Source organism: Triturus cristatus, chromosome 11, assembly GCF_964204655.1.
Source record: "Triturus cristatus chromosome 11, aTriCri1.1, whole genome shotgun sequence".
In the NCBI taxonomy this organism is placed as follows: Eukaryota; Metazoa; Chordata; class Amphibia; order Caudata; family Salamandridae; genus Triturus; species Triturus cristatus.
The window spans coordinates 105,680,929-105,699,665 of record NC_140594.1 but is presented as its reverse complement, the minus strand read 5'-3'; the positions used below and the strand labels follow the sequence as shown (position 1 = coordinate 105,699,665).

General features: G+C 42.4%; 1 protein-coding gene across 1 annotated transcript in view; it reads right to left on the bottom strand.

Annotated features, from left to right (window-relative positions):
• Window positions 1-18,737, bottom strand: part of DDX51 (DEAD-box helicase 51) — a 139,132-nt gene that overhangs the window by 52,300 nt on the left and 68,095 nt on the right. Inside the window, exons 8-9 of the mRNA XM_085633323.1 lie at window positions 14,508-14,653; window positions 7,403-7,592 (exon numbers count right to left, since the gene is read on the bottom strand). Of these exons, the coding sequence (XP_085489449.1) occupies window positions 7,403-7,592; window positions 14,508-14,653 (336 nt within the window). The remainder of the gene's footprint in view (window positions 1-7,402; window positions 7,593-14,507; window positions 14,654-18,737) is intronic.

Here is an 18,737-nt window from a genome sequence, read left to right as displayed (position 1 = left end):
CTGAGACATGTTTTCAGGGCTACTCATGTGGGTAGCACAATCAGTGCTGATGGCCCACTAGTAGCATTTGACTTACAAGGCCTGGGCACACCTGGTGCACTATACTAGGGGCTTATGAGTAAATCAAATAAGCCAATAAAGGAGAAACCAAATACTATAACATTTCAGACAGGGAGCACTTGCACTTTAGACTGGTCAGCGGTGGTAAAGTTCCCAGAGTCCTAAAACCAGTAAAAACTAAATAAATCCAGCACACAGTAAACACAAGCATTATAAATGCAATAGATCTCACATTTTTTTTAATTAGCGCTATTGGCAGAGATCAAAAGCTACCTGACAGAAATTGCCACTTTGCAGGTGCCGAACAGAGCAGTGCTCCGTGAAACTGCCTGAAAGCCTAAAATGATGTTGATAGCCTACAAAACAAAAGGCAGATCAGTAGGTCCAGGAGGAACCACGGACGTATTGGGATGGCCAACGGAAGCAAACACTGAGTGAAATCGCCTGGGCGTGACCCAAGCACGCAAAGGCAGGAGAATCAGACCCAATGCACCAATAAAAACCCTGTATTTCTAAATGGCACAACAACGAACATATGGCAATTCATGGGCATGCAAAAAGAGAGGAGATAACAACAGGTCTTGCAGACAGCGCATGCGCGCTGCCTAGGCTCAACCTAAAAAGGAGGTCAAAGGCAAAACGACAAGGGAAACCATGCAAAAAGATGCCAGGTCTAACAAGTAGCATATCACTCAAAAGAAAACATGTATTGCGTTGGCCACATCTGCTGACCGCAGGAATTTAATATTTTTTGCAGATTTTCAGACACCATGGGTGCCGCGCCTGAAGAGTATTCAGCTAAAGAGTGAGAGCATTCTCATATCCGTTTCAGGCTACACACTACTGCAGTGAACCAAAAACAGTTATGAAATTCCTGTGAATTTAAATTTGCATATCTCAATCAGTTAATTAATGGATCACAAGGTACAATAATACTTTGTGAAACGATGCGCTAAAAATGCTGGATCAAAATAAATCTGCCCCCTAATTCTCCTTGACCAATCGTCAGCTTTTGACATGGGTAAACATGACAGCCTCCTTGACCTTTTGGAACGGAGAATGGAGCTATCGGAGTCCGCCCTTAATTGGTTCACCTCTTCCTCCACAACAGATTCCAAAGAATGAACATTAACCATTCCCTTTCCTATCACAATGGGGGTTCCAAAGAGATCAACGCTCTCCCCCACCCATTTTAACTTGTTCACGGAGTCACTAATGTAAATCCTAAAGCTATCCAACATCCATAATCACAAGTATGCTGACCACACCCAATTGTACTTGAAAATCTTTTCTCCTGAAGATGTACTATTTCCTAAAACTACTCTCCAAAAAACTAAAAACTGGCTTACATACAACCACTTCAAACTAACTGCTCAAAAACGCAATTCCTCTTAATCACCCCACCCAAACAGTCCTTGGATATTGGAGAATGGATGAAGCAACTAACAGCTCTTAACTGCCTTCCACACATTATAGAGTTCAGAAGATCACTTTGAATAACCCTTGACAAGAGCCTGAACATGCAGGAGCACATCAGTTCTGCCACTAAAGGAGCCAACTTCCAAATGAACATCCAAAGGAAAATTAAACCCTTCCTGCAACTCGTCGACTTCAAATCAGTGGTTCAAGCACTTGTGATTTCCAGGTTGGACTATGGAAGCACAACCCTCTGTAGCCTAACTAGATCAATGTTGGCCCCTTTAAGGGCCTCTCTTAACTCTGCTGCAAGGCTCATCACAGGATCTAACAGATATAACCACATCGCTCCTGATCTACAGGCTCTAAATTGCTCCCATTTGACGCAAGGACTGAGTGGAGGAAAGAAAAAAGAAAATCACACGTATAGCCCATAAAGCCGTACATTTTTACACCCTGTTGTACCTAGCACAAAATATGGAGTTATCTGGTGGCTGTAGATCTTCTAGAAGCTCAAGCACTTTATTGCTGAAACCACAGAAACTATGTAAAAAGAAATAGTATAACTGAACTTTCTCGGGTACTGCCCCGAGAATCTGTGCTGTAGAAACCTCAGTTTTGCAGTACTCCAAACATGTATACAGCATAGAGGACCATTCAATTGCAGTTTCCAATATCAAAACATGTATATGGTATGCGGATCATTCATACCTCATTGATGTGACTACAGTAGAGGACAAGAGCATTTTCTTTTTACCGAACATGTAGCTCAACGTCAAAGGGCCATGGAAAAAGACATGCCAGGCAGAGGGTCAGGAATAATACTGGAATCTGGAATGCATTTCTTCGCTGAACACGATCTGCGTATCGTATATAGCGGCCTAACAAGTGGTGTAATGAAAACAAACCTCAAATGTAAACTGGCAGACAAACAGGAGTAATCAGGGAACAGAAAGATTTGGGAAGCAAGTAGTGTGTTCATGTGTAGGGAACAAGGAAATGTAGTCATTACCTAGTATAACAAGCATTTGCAATGCAATAGGTCCCGCATTAGGAAAGTTTGAGCTTTTTGTATTGTAAATTGACTAATTTTTTATTTATGTGTTGGTATTGAAAATATTGAAATTACTAGCTTTCTCATGTACAATGTCAATAGTTTTAACTGTTGCAAATGTGACACCTATAGCATTTGTAATGCAATGTGTGTTGTATTTACGTGACTTAGCTGTATTGATATTACAAATAACAATGGCTTTTAATTTTTGCAAATAATTAATACTTAAATAAAAGTTAATGTAAATTATAATGGCAATTGTTTAAACTTTTGTTAATAACTCTTGTGAAGATTATGTTTAGTGTATTTAATTGCGCCTAAAATCCAAGAACAGAAGTTAAATATTATCATTTTTTTTGTGCCATTTGTAATAAAGCCTACATATTGAGAGAACATATTAGAGCCAGTTGTTGTTGAATGGTTGTACAGATTGTTGAGGTGGAGATTGTTGAGGTGGAGATTGTTGAGGTGGAGATTGTTGAGGTGGAGATTGTTGAGGTGGAGATTGTTGAGGTGGAGATTGTTGAGGTGGAGATTGTTGAGGAGGAGATTGTTGAGGTGGAGATTGTTGAGGTGGAGATTGTTGAGGTGGAGATTGGAGATTGGAGATAAGATGAGAACAGACAGATTAGATAGATAGATAGATAGATAGATAGATAGATAGATAGATAGATAGATAGATAGATAGATAGATAGATAGATAGATAGATAGATAGATAGATAGATAGATAGATAGATAGATAGATAGATAGATAGATAGATAGATAGATAGAGAGTGAGGGCGATAGATAGAGTGTAATTATGTAGAATATAATTATGTGGCACTGAGTGGTTTTGTGTGGAGTGTATGTTGATTTTAGTGGCGTGTAATTATGTGGCATTGAGTGTTATTTTGAGTGTATCTTGCATTGTTTGCATTGTAATTAATTGGCACTGAGTGTTATTTGCAGTGCATGTGGCATTGAGTGCATTGTAGTTATGTGGCATGTAATTATGTGGCTCTGAGTGGTATTCGGAGTGTATGTTGCCTTGCCTTGTATTTCTATGGTTCCTTAAACCCTTAGAGGCAATTCTTTTATTTTAACAAAAAGGATGGTAGTTAAATGGTGTTTACGGCAGGATGGTCGTTAAATGGTGGCTACGGAGAAGCTGTGTGCTGAAAGGCAAAGAGAACACGGGCATGAAAGTGAAAGCGAGGATGAAAATGGAATGAGTGTGGCAGGATGGTCGTTAAATGGTGGCTACGGAGAAGCTGTGTGCTGAAAGGCAAAGAGAACACGGGCCAAAGCTGGAAGAAAACATATGGTTATTTAAATCCTTAGACGCAGAATTAATGGAGCTAATGTTATCGAACTTAGAAGGATGAAAAGGGAATGAGTGTGGCATATGTTAACTTTGTAAGCGCAGAAAGCGTGCAGGGCAAACTTATTATTTTGGTTGTTTGAGCCTCAGATCTGGGCAAAGCTGCAAGAAAACACGGAGGGGGGATAGCGGGCTGTGTGCTGAAAGGCAAAGAGAACACGGGCATGAAAGTGAAATCGATGGATGGCAATGCGTCCGTGAGACTAGCCCTGTGGTGAGGGAGGGACAGTTGTGAGAGGCGCCATGAGGAAATAATCTCTCGGCATGCGGGGGAGCGCATTCCAGGCGGGGGAGCGGACCCTTTGAAGTATGATGCCTAGACTGTGGCTACACGTGCACGCGCCAGTGGGCTGAAGCGCTTCCCCAAACGGATTGCATGGCGGCACGATGCACGTGATTGTGCGCGTGCTTGCCATGCAATCCACTTTTGGGAGCACTTTGAAATGCCCCTCTTACTAGAGTCTCGCATAGCGATTGTGTAAACGCAATAGCAAGGCGAGACCTAAAAAGGGCGAAAGCCACAATACTTGCCATTCATGAGCTTATCTCACACAGGTAAATGGCACAGTCAATACTACAAATCCTGAATGACTTGGCCCTTCCTGTAGGACACAATAGACTGTCTAGTAATCTTGACAGAGTGGGGGGGACTTAGCCTACTTGTTGAAGTCACTTGTGCAAAGGGCTTGCTGTTGCTAAGGGAAGGCTTAAAGAATCCTTAAGTGTGGGAAATATTGTCAGGATAGGTTGTTGACGGGCATTTCTTGTCTTACAACATTACTTTATAGATCACCTGTAGACCTCGTTGACAGGACAGCTCTCAAGATTAGTAACATAGGATGGTCTCACCTAATATCTATGCATGATACAAATTCTGAACATAATACTGTTGAGACTTCAAAGATAATTAGATACAGTTAGTAACACAATTAACACAAACACTATCTCCTATGAGGAAAACTATTAAAATACACTTGAGTTAGCTAGTCAAAAGATAGAGGAAAACATATTCTACGCAATATCTTCTCAAGAAGCATGGGAAAAAAATCAAATTTTACCACCAACTTCTGCAACAAGGAAAATATCTTAAGAAGCACAAAATCAACTTAGTGCCCTGCTAATCCCATTTAAGTATGAGTTTAAGCATTTGATAATCAATCTTGCATCCAAACTGGTCACTCTTGTGAATATATTTTTTCATTCTGAGTGAAAACCTCAAATTATTTCATGTTTTTTAATTATTAAAAAAACTGCTCTCTACATTCACACTGTTGTAGACCCATCTCTATTCGACTACACCAACGAAAGATTTAGGAGACTCACATAAATTAGTCCATCAAATGGCATCTCCCTTAAAAATCTTTTTGAGAGCAGGTTCAGGTTTGTATCCTGGATTGCTAAACATTCAAAGTGGTGTTTAGGAGCCGCTTGACTCCAGCAATGCAGTCGTTCTATGTGTAATAAATCTCTCCTCTTCCTTTGACACAATTAACCATGGTGTTTAAGTAGATCACATTTTGCAGGGTGTCAAGAGATGTTTGAGATTGTTCGCCATGCATCATTTGCATGAAATCTATGGTTAAATCAAAGATAGTGTTCAAATGGGTTAGAGTCTGATTTTGAGTCTAGTGGTAATACTCAGATTTCTGGAATAGTTGCTAACCCAGGTGGCAATTCACGAATGGATTTTCCTCCAGTTTTTTGTACATTCTTCCTAAATTTTCCACTACCACCCAAATAAAATGCAGCTCACTTGTCTTCGTAGTGGCAGGGCAGAACAACTGCACGCATGCAAGCCCTCTTCTCCATGTATATGGATGGCAGGACAGTTGCTACTCAATACCATAGGGGGAAATGGGCAGGGAAACTGGGCAGACTGCACAAAAACGCATTTATCCAAACATTTTGAAAAAAAGGAAATGGCACACAACGAAAAATAAAAGTGGTGCATAACCACAATCTCTATACAGAAGCAAACGCCAAATATGTGGTCAACTCTCCACTTATTTAACAATTTAGACTAATTTTCAAAAGAAATTAATAGACTTTTTACAAGATTCTTATAGAAAAATAAGCTACAGAGATTGGATAAACAATAAACAAAAGCCTGTCAGGAGGTAAATTTGCACAAATTATCAAAATAACATGAGATGTACGTGTGAGTTGTCTAATGATGAAGGTTGTCCCCGTCCAACTGTTAAAAATGAATTTGATCTAGAATATATCCACCTACATAATGAATTAGAGGAGCGAACCTGCCAGTGAAAACAAATGAAGAAACCAAACATTAATTGATAGTCTTGATGTGGAAGAATCTGCTATTCAAAATGGTAACTAATCTCCAGACCCTTCCTGCTTCAGGACCTATTACCAGAAAAAGAATACCTCAAAATATGTATCCTTCACTTCAATTAGGCGCTGTACCTTTCTGACCTAGCCATGCCGTAGGGTAATGACGCTTATGAAGTCGGAATTTTGTTACCGAATTGGGACAGAGAACAGTGCTCATAGACATCATAAAAAGCTCCTGCTCCTGACCATCAAAAGCGATACAGCGTGTTCTCAGAAATATTAAACACTATGTAAATGCATTTGCTATTATTTTCAGGCTTGTGAGATTGTATTTAGCTAAATTAGTGCATTCTGGGAGTTGTAGTTGACTCATTTGGGCTCACAATCGGGGATTTGTGAAAGGAAAGCAAACCAAGGGATTGGAAAACCAACTTCCCACTGACTCATCTAGCAACCCAGGCTGTGCGCAAAGTACGTGATATCATTATTTGAGATGTCACATTTTCCCGATGATAAGCTTGAATCGCAAAACCAGCATTGTTTTTTTGTTTGTTTTTATTTGCCTTCCGGCTCTCGCAGTCCTTGAACTAAATGTAGGGCAAGTATCCGAAACGAAAACGAAAAGTGAAGACAAGGCTGTCAGCGTTTAATTGGGAACCTTGCGCATGCACCCTGATGCCTCGCCGTATCACAGTGAAACACGCTCATGCTGTGGCGGGGGCGGGGAAGCGCATTCCAGGCGGGGGAGCGGACCCTTTGAAGTATGATGCCGAGGCTGTGGCTACACGTGCACGCGCCAGTGGGCTGAAGCGCTTCCCCAAACGGATTGCATGGCGGCACGATGCACGGGATTGTGCGCGTGCTCGCCATGCAATCCACTTTTGGGAGCACTTTGAAATGCCCCTCTTACTAGTCTCGCATAGCGATTGCGTAAACGCAATAGCTAGGCGAGACCTAAAAAGCAGCACATCTCTATGCACAGTGCATAGGGACCGGTGCTTACGGGCTTTTATGGTAATTTAAAATACCACTTCCAACTAATTTAGACCTTAGGGAGTACTCAAAAAGCCATTGCATCTGTTGTTTAAAGGGTTGCAATAATTAACAGTACCTTGAACATGCATACTGTGTGTTTATATTGGTCTGGCATGGTGTATGTAAGTATTTTGGACCATAAACTAGAGCCCAAAAAAATTAATCTTGCTCAGAGTAGCTTACCGAAAGACCCTCCGGCAGGGTGTATTTCAATTCTGAGTTCTCTGTCGTTTCACCAGAGTCAGGGCTCTTGTTGTAGGTGGATGTGAAGAGGCGTGGCAAGTACAATCCCAGCTTCTGGAGCTTCTCAGGGTTCTGGGTTAGAGTGGCTGAGAAAAGGAGCTTCTGCAGGGGCATCTGTGGAAAACAGGCGCTGAAAGAAAGGAGTGGAAGCAAGTTGAAACCATCCATGCAAAGTAACAATTAGTTATTTATCTGTGCCTTTGTATAGTTGTAACATAGCCACCTGGGCAACAGAGTGGTTCACACAAACCAGTTTACTAGAAACCACTAAGCAATAATATGTAAGTGAGTGACGGTATGGGAGGCTGGAGGGAAAAGTAATGGGGGAGGGAGTAGAATTACATGGGAAGTCTACGGAGAATAGATGTGTCCTCAGTGCTTTAAAGGCTTGAATGTTGACTGCTAGCTAGATGTTTTCAGATAAAGATTTTAAGTTCTTAGTGTGAAGCATTTAGTTGTTCTTAGTTTATGGATTTCCATATGGATCTGCAATTTCAACTAATGGTCCTTTGCTATCCCCAAGATAGTTACCTTACCATTCAGGAAGGACTGAAAGCCTAAAAGGACAAACCTGTTTGTTTCTTGATTTGAGAGGTAAAGGGAGTATGGAATTATCAGGTTAAACGGTGTCAAATGTTTTGTGATATCATGGCATGTAACCAGATAGGCAACTTAGTGTCATACATTTAGAATGGCAAGGTGATAGGATGGCATTTCCTCCATTTTTGTTACACAATATACCTGCTCATACAACTATTCTGAAGATTGATTCAGGTACAGGAGGGCTGGGTTTACTTGATTGAAAAAGTCAAGATGGGAAGAGGTTACTTTTGAAGGTTTTAAAGACGAGAGGCTGCATTGTTAGGCGTTGACCAAAGATGGTCAAAGTGTTCGAGATATGCCTGGCAGAGAGATGTATTCGAGACAGGCTGGACTGGTGGAGGCATGTTTTTTGGAGCGAAGAAGAGTGAATTCTGTTTCTTGAACATTTTGTTTTAGTGACAGTTCATTCAATTCTTTTTCTTGCTCAATGACTTCAGTTCTCAACTTTCAGATTCAAAATTCAAAGGAATACATATAAGACCTATGAGTACTGATGCACTGCCAAACTGCTCTTGTGAACCAACGATTGAAGTTACGCTATGTACCAGTAGAAATGGCATGGAAATAAAACTGAACTCTGAAGTGCACCATGAAGAAGAGGGGATATAGGAGTGGCTACATGTGTACCATCTCCATCTGCGATATGGAGGAGATTTCCTCAGTACAGCCCACTGGTTTTGGAAGTGAAAAGAGATGAGATTAAAGTTTCATTTAGCAAGGGGTTGATTTGATAGTGTTGCAGGGATTCTGCACATACAAAGAACTATGCGCAGGAAAACAGGACCTCTGTGTATAGGGGTTGTACCTATCTACCACCTTAGTACCCAAAATCCCAAAACCGACTAGCTATAGTGTCTCATTCGTTCTCCTACATAATCACAAAGCTACAAATGATTAGACAACCCAGAACACAACACTCCAGAGTCTCTCAGGAATCGTAGTAGCAAGACACACCCTTTCGCTCACTCACTCGTACTTGTCCACAATAAGAATTGGCAGACTCACTGTAATAGTTCAACATTTTTATTTTAACTATTGTGCTCTATAATGCAGTATAGGAGCCACTACCAGCAGCGAAATGCATAAACTCAAAACAATTAGCATTGTTACAATTCCACAGAATATAAAGGGGGAAGTCATTATATATAGACAATGGAAAAAGGACTATAAGGCCTAACCACCCTCCCCTTGGCTGAAAGAAGTTTTATTATATAAAAGATCTCTGGGCTTTGTCAGCAGACCCCATACCTTAATGCCTTAGATGGAAGCTTTACATCATAGGAACAGCATAGCTCTTCTCCATGGAAAGGTCTCTCTTCAGGTGTGTGTGAACAACATGCATCCCCGTAATATCAAAGCACGAGTCTCCCAGCAGTAGGTGTTAGGGACTGACCAGAACAGAATAACAAGGGCATTGTTTATCGACCTTGCACATCGTGTTCAGACTAAACTCCAGGAACTTAGCAGAGAATGCGAAAAGAAGACCGGTCTCATGTGAAAGGCATAAACAGAGTCTTGCAAAATAAAGTCATGTAGTAGCGTGTGCAAAAGCAGCATCATGGCAGCAAAGCTCACGCTAACTTAGCAATGTCAACAATGACCCTAATGGCCATATAACAATAGTATGTTTGAAAAATAGGAAAGTATTACTATTATGGAGAAGGAGAGAATTGCAGGGTGTATGTAACTTCTTCCTGAACTCTTAAGCTTAGGTATGGAGAATAAGTTAATTTGGGTAATTTCTTTGACTCTTTAGTGTAGTCATGAATTCAAAGGTTTGTTGTTTTAGCCATGTTATGTTAATAGGATCATAAAACCTACTTACAACATGCGTGGGGAGTAGTGTAGCAACATGTACATGAGTGCTGTGGGGTTTTACTATAAATCATATGATTTGGTCAGATGAGTTGTATTATATGTATTTATTTAGAGGGTTTTTAAAGCAACAGACAGGTTGCTCTGTGGCGGCTACAGAGCAGTGCACATCAGGAAAATGGGCCTGCGGCCACGTATGAAGAGGGCATAGAGTCCTATCGAATGAGAGGTGAAGGCCACTAATCAGTATTGCTCTATTGTTGATCGTCAGTGCCAGAAATCAGATGTCTGTCTAAAGAGTTAAGGCATCAGAGGTTTTCTGAACTTGGTTGGGCTCTTATGGGTTGAACTCATAGGATTCAAGTAATTCCAGAGGCGGTAATAACATGCTTGAGTTCCCATGGAAAGGGAAATATTAAATAAGTTGTGTCAGCCACAGATTGAGAAGGGAATTGCAATTGCTTCAAGCAAGACACAGGGCAAGGTTTGGCATTGAAGTCTTAATTAACCAACTACATTTTGTAGTATGTAAATTAGTACTACTTACTCCAGACAATTCATAAACCTACAGGGGGAAATCTCTAACTCTCCTATCTTTTCTATGGGGAGATGACTGTAATTTATGTTTTTTACTTAGTAGTAAATCTGGGAGGGACCAGTGGAGTGGTAGGTAAAATGGGGACTATCTACTACGAAAAAGAAGGGGTGTAGGGGAAAGTAAGGAGGAGTTTAGGGGAGAGGGGGCGGGCTACTAAAAATACCCACCTACAAAAGAGTAAGGACTTTGATATGCACATACTTCACTTCAAAAGTTACTACAGCCAAGAAAGTGACAAAACAGTAGTACATATGCCCTAGAAAATAATGGAAGCAGGGACTTAAAATAACACCATGCAGGAATGAATGTTAAATAAAATTAATTGTGGTATCTATTGTATATTCATTAAATGATCTGAGTGGGTGTGTGTAACTGTATAAACCTGTGGAGGCAAATAGGAGACGCATAGTAGCCTGACCAGGAGGAGTAAGGAACACTCGGTTCAGCTTGTAGTGCTGTATATATCATACTGGGCATACTCCTTTCATCTAGTGTTGGGGTCAGATGTCAACAAGTTTCTTTTCTGCGAAAGAGGAGTTTCAGTGACTCCTGGTACCTCCCCTGAAACTCACAATGCACCATGACATATGCTCCACCTCAGATTGTGTGCTGCCCCAGGCCCCCGCCTCCCCCCCCCCCCAAAGCTCCAAGGGTAGGCATGTGTATGTAGCAAAATGAAAAAGAATGTCTGTGTTCTCGAAGCATGGCTAAGAAAGGTCTACAGGAGTACCACTATGCTTGTATCCAGTGAAGTGGGCAGGGCACATGTACAAGCTAGAAACCAAGCATTACAGGTCTGTAACATTTTCTGTTTGCTGCACATGTAGCTGTATATTGCAAGCTGTGCATAGACTGAAAAGTAGCATCCAAGTCCCGAATGCAGTGACTTTCTAGTTTTCACACAAATTGAATACAATATACCTGTGCTCAATCCCCCTGGTCACATGACAGGAAGCAGTTAGGGTTAAATCAGAAAGAAAGTGTAAAGTATTTAAAGGAATGCACACGCAGTACAAAACGTCACACAATTATAAAATAAAGAGAAAAATGTAATGAGCAAGTAAGACCACAAAACAAAAGTCCAGTGAGGGGAACCAGAGAGATCAATTGTTAAAGATGTAAGTGAAAATAGTGCCAAAAAGCACAAATAGTAACGATAGTCCATGAAAGCGGTAGACTGGGACCTATACGCGATTCAAGGCAGAACGTGATGGAGCATTGGTTAGAAACACCAAGTTGTTTTGACAGATATGTGCAGCAGGCTTCAAGCTGCTTCTGTCAGGTTACGCAGGGTAGGCCTGAAGCCATATTTTCATTGCCACTGTAGTGGATGGCGCAATAGGTGCAGCAGTCTACTTTTCATGTCATGGGTGTACTTCTGCACCACATCCTAAGGACTTATAGGAAAGTTAAATATGCCCATCAGAAGTGTACAGGAAGACTACTTTCCAAGAAAGAGAAACTGTGAAGGACATGAATGTTGTTGCTCATAAGGGTGCGCCTATGAGTCTTGTTAGGACAATGTTAAGGTCCCAAGAGAAGATGGGTCAACGGATTTGTAGTGAAAACTCATTTAAGGCCTTCCATAAATTCTTTAAAGATAGGAATTTAAAATATTGATTGGTGCCCACAATTCTGCAGGTTTCCAGCTATTATTACCAAGTGTACGCTAATATTTTAGCAGGTGTAGCAGATAAAGACAGTGTTTTGCTTGGAAGCATATAAGGGCTGAAGTTTGCGACTTTAGCAGTAATCCATAAACTGGTTCCATTTAACCCTACAGTATGTACGCATAGTATTTTTCTAGCTTCATTTAGAATTTGCATGCTTTCCTCTGGTAAGTGGAAGTAACCAAATTCTAAAGCCTCAGACACGATATCACTAGATTGAGCAACGTGCAGTTTGGAAGAAGTAAGCACTCTTAATGCTGAATTAGTAGATCTCAACAGAATGGAACCTTAGCTTTACATATGGATGAATGGACATCTCAAGTAGGGTAGAACACCATGGCTAACGTGCTCATGTTGGAGGAGATGAGATTTAGTGTCAATGGAGCTGCTGGGGTTCTCCTAAATTGGAATTAACTGTTTAGCATGTGGAAAGATATATCCTACCCAGTTGCCCAGTAAAACATTTCCCTTCTTCCACCACTGCAGCTTGTGCTGAATAGTGAGTTCCAACAATACTATGTCTTTCAGTTTCCCAATCGCTTATGACTTTCTGGCTAGACATTCTTAAAAAGGCCGCATATGCAGCCTTGCACTGGGTACTAACACAATGCATTACATAATTTCAAGCAATTTTATTTTCGTCCTCACAGTCGGAGTACGTGATGTCTGGTAAAAAGGAAGCAGCCTTTGAAATGACATTACTTTCTTGATGCTGCGTATTTATTCTCAGTCATAGAATTTATGTGTTTGTTGGGTTTGCTGCGGGCAGAGGCGGGATTGTTTGGCATTTATTGTGAACCCCAATTTGCAGAGATGATGATGAAACATTTGAGTGTGGTCAAGGCATTGCATGTGACTTGTCTGCTTTACCAGCCAATTGTCTAGATAAGGGAACACGTGAAGCTGCCTGTGCTTCAAGTGAGCCAACAGCACAGGTAAGATTTCTAAATACAGCTGGAGATGATATCAATCTGAGTGGTAGACCTTGTAAAGGTAATCTGTTCTACTCCCATCATTTCAGGTACTGAAGGTAAGTCTGATGGATAGGAATGTGGTAAGATGCGCCTTTCAGATTGAGAGATGTCAATTAGTCTCCCTTCGTAAGAAGTAGGATGACATCTTGAAGTTTTCTGAGATTATGTAACAGGTTAGTGCTCTTGGATACTAGGCTGGTCCTATTGTCTTGTCCTTTTTTGGGATTAGGAAGTATAGAGAGTACACTCCTTGTCCTATTTGAAAATATACCACTGTTTCAATCCCACTTTCTTGTAGAGGTGCCTGCACTCCTAGTAATTGTTTGAAATGATCCAGTTTGATTTGTGTGGTGGTGGGGCGAAAATGAGAGGGATACTGCGAAACTCCTAGCAACAATACCCATTGATTTGAGGTTATGTCCTTTCAAGTTGGGCGGTATGACCCCAAATCTTCCCTTGCAAGGGGAATAAGAAAAAGGTCAATGCTTGTTGTCAGGGGTGCATTTTCCTTGTGTGCCTCTTGCTTTGGCCCTTCTGCTGCCAAAACATGTTCCCCTGGCTTACTGTCCTTGTCTAGTTTGTTGATGTGTTTCCGGAAAGAACTGTGGCTGGTAAAATGGTCTACATTCAATTCTGCCAACTTCATCCTGTGTCGGAATCTATGCACATAATTCTCCGACTCATATCTCCCTCAGTACTGAAGTGTCAACTTCAAGACCAACTTCAACATCAAAGAGCTATAGAGCATCATCTTTGCCCCAAGAATCTTTTCAGTTTCGATATTCCTATCCTCTAAGTTGAGTTTCTTCTGGCATTGAGGGTGCTTTTAGTTTCTGAGTGGTCTTGATAACAATGGGCAGTGTCGACTGTAGAGTCTCTTTTAGTGTAGGCTCTTCAGACAATAGACGGCATTCTCTGGGCCATTCCTTTCAGTTGAGCTGAGACTCCTTTCAAGGTTGGTCCCCGGAGGGAGGCTCCTTTGTCTAAAATAACTTTTTTTTTAAGCTGCCTGTGTTGTGCCCTGCCCTCGGTGTCATTCCCACATATACAAGGTGTGGTCTTTGACCTGGGTGTGGATTTGGATAAAAAAATGTCACCTCTAATGTAAAATGTTCATTCCAGACTGACTTTCTTGAAAAGCAAACTCCACTTACATAGGAACACCCCCTAAACTCGAATGCACTGCGTTTCGTGTAAATGTGTCGAAATAACCAACTCGCCGGTCTAGTGCTGGTTTTCTATTGAATATATTCGTAGGGATCGGTTGAAGCAACTTTGATACCACATTTCTCCGTTAAGTGCTCAGCTGCTCAATAAGTGTAAATGCTGGCATAAATGTTCGCTGCAATGGTAAGCGGCTCTTAAGGCAGCCCCCACAAGTTTACCTGGCTGCTGTAATGGGTCCCGGTTCCTTCCTGGTGAATGGGCTGCTGGGGTCATCTCCCTCCTCTAATCGATAAACGGCCTTTATCACCCGATGCAGCCAATCCTGGCTCATGCTGTCTATCATGCGGTCAGCCTCATCGATGACCTGTGAGGATACATGCAGCAAACAAATCCAGTGTGGATAAAACTGCCCATCAGAGAACATGCACAACATAGGAAAGAAAACTGGTGGCAGATGGCAACTTGATTACTTAGCAATCCAAGGATAACACGCATTGGCAAAGCCAATAGGTCTGGCTCTGGTCGCAGGCATTTTGGGGATTCTTTTTTTGCTTTGGTTTTTGCAAAACGTTATAGTTCAGGAAGCTGCTGGAACCTCGACAAGCTAAACAAGCACATTGGCTAAAGGCAAAATAAAGGAAGGAGAAATGAAGAAGGAAAGAAAGAGGAAATGAGGGAAAGCAAGAGGAAAGGAGGGAAAGCAAGTAGGAAAGGAAGGCAAGCAATAGGGAAGGAAGGAAAGCAATAGGAAAGGAAGAAAAGCAAGAGGAAATGAAGGGAAAAGAAAGAGGAAATGGGGAAAGTAAAGAAAGAAACAAGAAAGAAAGAAAAATAAAAACAAACAAAAAGAAAGAAAAGGGTTGCAAAGATAGAGCACCTTTATGAGCTTTACAAGAAAATGCAAGTATTGTTTCACCTCTTTTTGTCCAATGAATGCAAATGCAGAGCCTTCCCATTAATAGCATCATAAGGAATAAAAGCAAAAAGTTAATAAGCATTAGAACGGCTATTGCTTTTTTTTGTAAAGACGCTTGTTTGCTCATTGGAATCATACCGAACATGGATTTTGGGCCCATGGTGTTCCAGGGAAGCAAGATGGCGGTCGGCTGAGGCGACCGCTTGCAGCTCATAACATCTTGATCTATTGAGACCCCCCGATGCGCCCCCACTTGACTAAATTAGAGGATGCTGTCAGAAGTATTGAGTACTTTGTTGAAATTGAGGAGGTCAGCAGCTTCACCCCCACTTGCAGAATCGCAGACCGACAGCAGGAACTGCTACTAACCTCGGAGAAGTTCTACAGCACGCTGAGCCGCTCCGATTGTTGCCGTCGGAGCTGCACTCACCAGTCAGGATGAAGCCAAAGGGGCAAGCAGCAGCACGAGGGAAGACGGGTGTGACTCCAGTCACAGGCAGCCCAACGATGAGTGTTGTCCCGGCATCTGCCCGCTCCGTGACTGAGATGTGTGCTGTGACAAAGGCAGCGGCTCTGCAGCCTGGTTGCCGAAGGCAAACCGTGGCCCAGAAGGACGACGCTCCAAAGGGGAAGGGTGGGTCAGTGCCCCAACATTGCCTGCCCGGTCAGACAATTGCGGAACTACTCAGAGGCTCCAGACCGCGACCGGGACTTGGAGCTGGAAATAGAACCCAGGAGCATGGCAAAGTGGAGGGTCTGGATGAAGATGCCCGGAAGGCAATACTAACGGCCAGCCTGCAGGTAAATGACAATCCGGCAATACCTAACCAGGCAACACCTAATTTGATAGTGGCTGGATGTCTACAGACACGGGACAATAGTGAAGGGGGGGGGGGGGGGCAAAGACACTTAATGCAGGTATTTTGGACAGGGGGAAAGGGAAGGAACAAGGATGACCAAAATGATACTTACATTCACTCTAGCAACAACATCCAGCCCGTAATTGCGATAAAAAAATATCAAAGTGGGGAGGAAGGGGAACTACAGAAGGACCACACGGAAAATGCCTCCGAGAACTCTCACTCGAAAAGAAGTAAGAAGACCCTGGACAAGACTTTGGGGCAAGTACGATGCCAGAAGCCTAAGCGCAATAGGAAAAGCAGGCGGAATGTGAAGAATATGGATGTAGAGGCGACGGATTGCTTCTACTCACTATCCGGATGATACTCGGTCAATGGAAGATTCCGTCTTTTTGTCGAGTGAGAGCGAAAGCCTACCCGATACTAGCGGAATGGACTCTGCTGCAACCATGTGTAGAGCTAACGAAGTCAGGGCTTTCAGGACAGAACAAAAAAAAAAGGAAAAGATCTAAACTGGGACTACTCACCACCTAACCAACTAATGGGGCTGCTGGGGGCAAAGCACCGGATTCTGAAGGCAGCCCTATCATGATATTGGATACTATCTTACAATCTATTATGGCACACCGGGAAGAAACAAGGCAGGATAGCAGACGCTCCCAGACAGCTATCCGCAAGGTGCAGGGATTAGTACGGAAAGTTGTTAAAAGTATGCAGCGATAGCTCTGACCGACTGGCGGAGCTGGAGACAAGAACTAGAGCTCTTGAGACGGATATCGTAGAAGCCCAGAATCAGACTGAATCGTACAAGGCCAGGCTAGTGGACATTCAATGGAAATTGGAGGATCAAGAAAACTGACAGCGGCGGAACAACCTGCGGTTCCTGGGTATTTCTGAGCACAAGGAAAGCCCGGACATGCGTCTCTATATGGTGGAGCTATTGCGAAGGGCATTTCCCAATATGGAAGGGTGGAATTGGGCTAACGAAATCCAACGTGCCCACACCGGGTCCCCTTGACTTTGAAACAGCCAGTTAGAGCGGATGCAAATCCTAGAGCTGTACTAGTTTACTTTGGGAACTATCTCCTTAGGCAGAATATTTATGTGAAATCCAGACCGGAAAGTAAACACAAGGTGGATGATGCTGAGTTCTTCGCCCGACCTGACTTTTGTCATGTAACTGTCGAGAGGCGCTGGAGGTTACAGCCGATGATTAGTCCATTTCAGGCAAAAGATGCACAGGCCTACCTGATGAATCAAGCAAAATTAAAAGTGGTAGCTGGCGATAGGACCCACTTTTTTACATCCTGGATTAAAGCGAAGGAATTTTTGGGAGAACTTGGTCGAAGGGTGCAGAGAAAGTAGGATTTAAAATATTGACGAACCGTCTTGATGGTCAAGAGATATGATCTGGAACAGAATAGAGATAAATTAGGGGCTCATTGAAATGTGCATTAGCTATTCTATTGCTCTTCTTTTTTTCCCCTATTATGTTATTTTTGGGTATGTTCCTTTTTTGGGGGGGGGGGGGAGGGCTTTTGTTCTGGCTTTCAATTTTGATGGGATTTTAATGGATTTAAGGAAGGGGGTGGTCTCTTTTATAATGGTGTAGGGCTGCTTCATCGCTTAACAGACCAGCGGTCTGGAGGCTTCCAGGGTAGGGAGAAGGGGAGGGTAGGGGTAGGTTGGAGGGGGGGCAGTGCGGGGAGAGCAAGAAAGAGGGAGGTAGGAGTGGAGTAAAGGAGAAAATAAGCCAGAAAGGAAATTAAAAAGTAGAAGGTCTAGGAAAAAACTTTAGAGCTGTGTGGTGCATCTACATCTCTAGTTGTGGCTAAGCGGAGGATTTTTCGGCAAACGAGGGGGGGCTGAATGATAAAAAGAAAAGAGCCAAGGTATACGAGATAGTAACATTCATTAACCAAGAGATAATATATCTCCAAGAGATGCATCCCCCGTGGTCTAACAAGGATGCCCTTCAGATAAGGGGTAATGACTACACAGACTTTTATGGTAAGAGGGGATGCCATATGTATTAGACATCAAGCTGTAATATTAAAGCGTACAACAGCGGATAAGTGGGGGTGATGGGCAATAGTCACATTAACTACTGGGTTGATGATAGGGACTATATATGGCTCAAACCAAGATGACCCTAAAATTTGGCAGGATTTTGAAGTGGAGCTCGCCTCCTGGCCTACCCCCTTGATAAAATGTGGGGATCTAAATATACACCTAGTGCTTTGTCAGGATGGTGGGCTAAAGTACAAGGGGAAGAAACCTCAGGTATATAGAGCACTAACTACCTTTAAGGACAGTGTTGGTTTGTCTGATGTTTGGGCATCTAAGAATGCTACCGACCCTGGATACACCTACTTCTCACACCCCCACCCAAAAATATGTTCCGCTAGATTACTTTTGGCCCCAATTAATATACTTAATGAGGTAGAGATAACAAAACTGCCCCAACTTTTTTTGGATCATAACCCATTACTGTTGGAGGTAACAGGGCAAGGAATGGGGGTGAAGCAGTGTAGCTGGACATTTGACAAGAAACTATTAGTCGACCAAGAATTTCTCGCCTGTATAAAAAAGTGGGTAAGAGAGTTCTATGACATGAATCGAGTCAGCGCCTTATGTATTGTAGTGTGGGATTCCTTCAAAGCTTGGTTGAG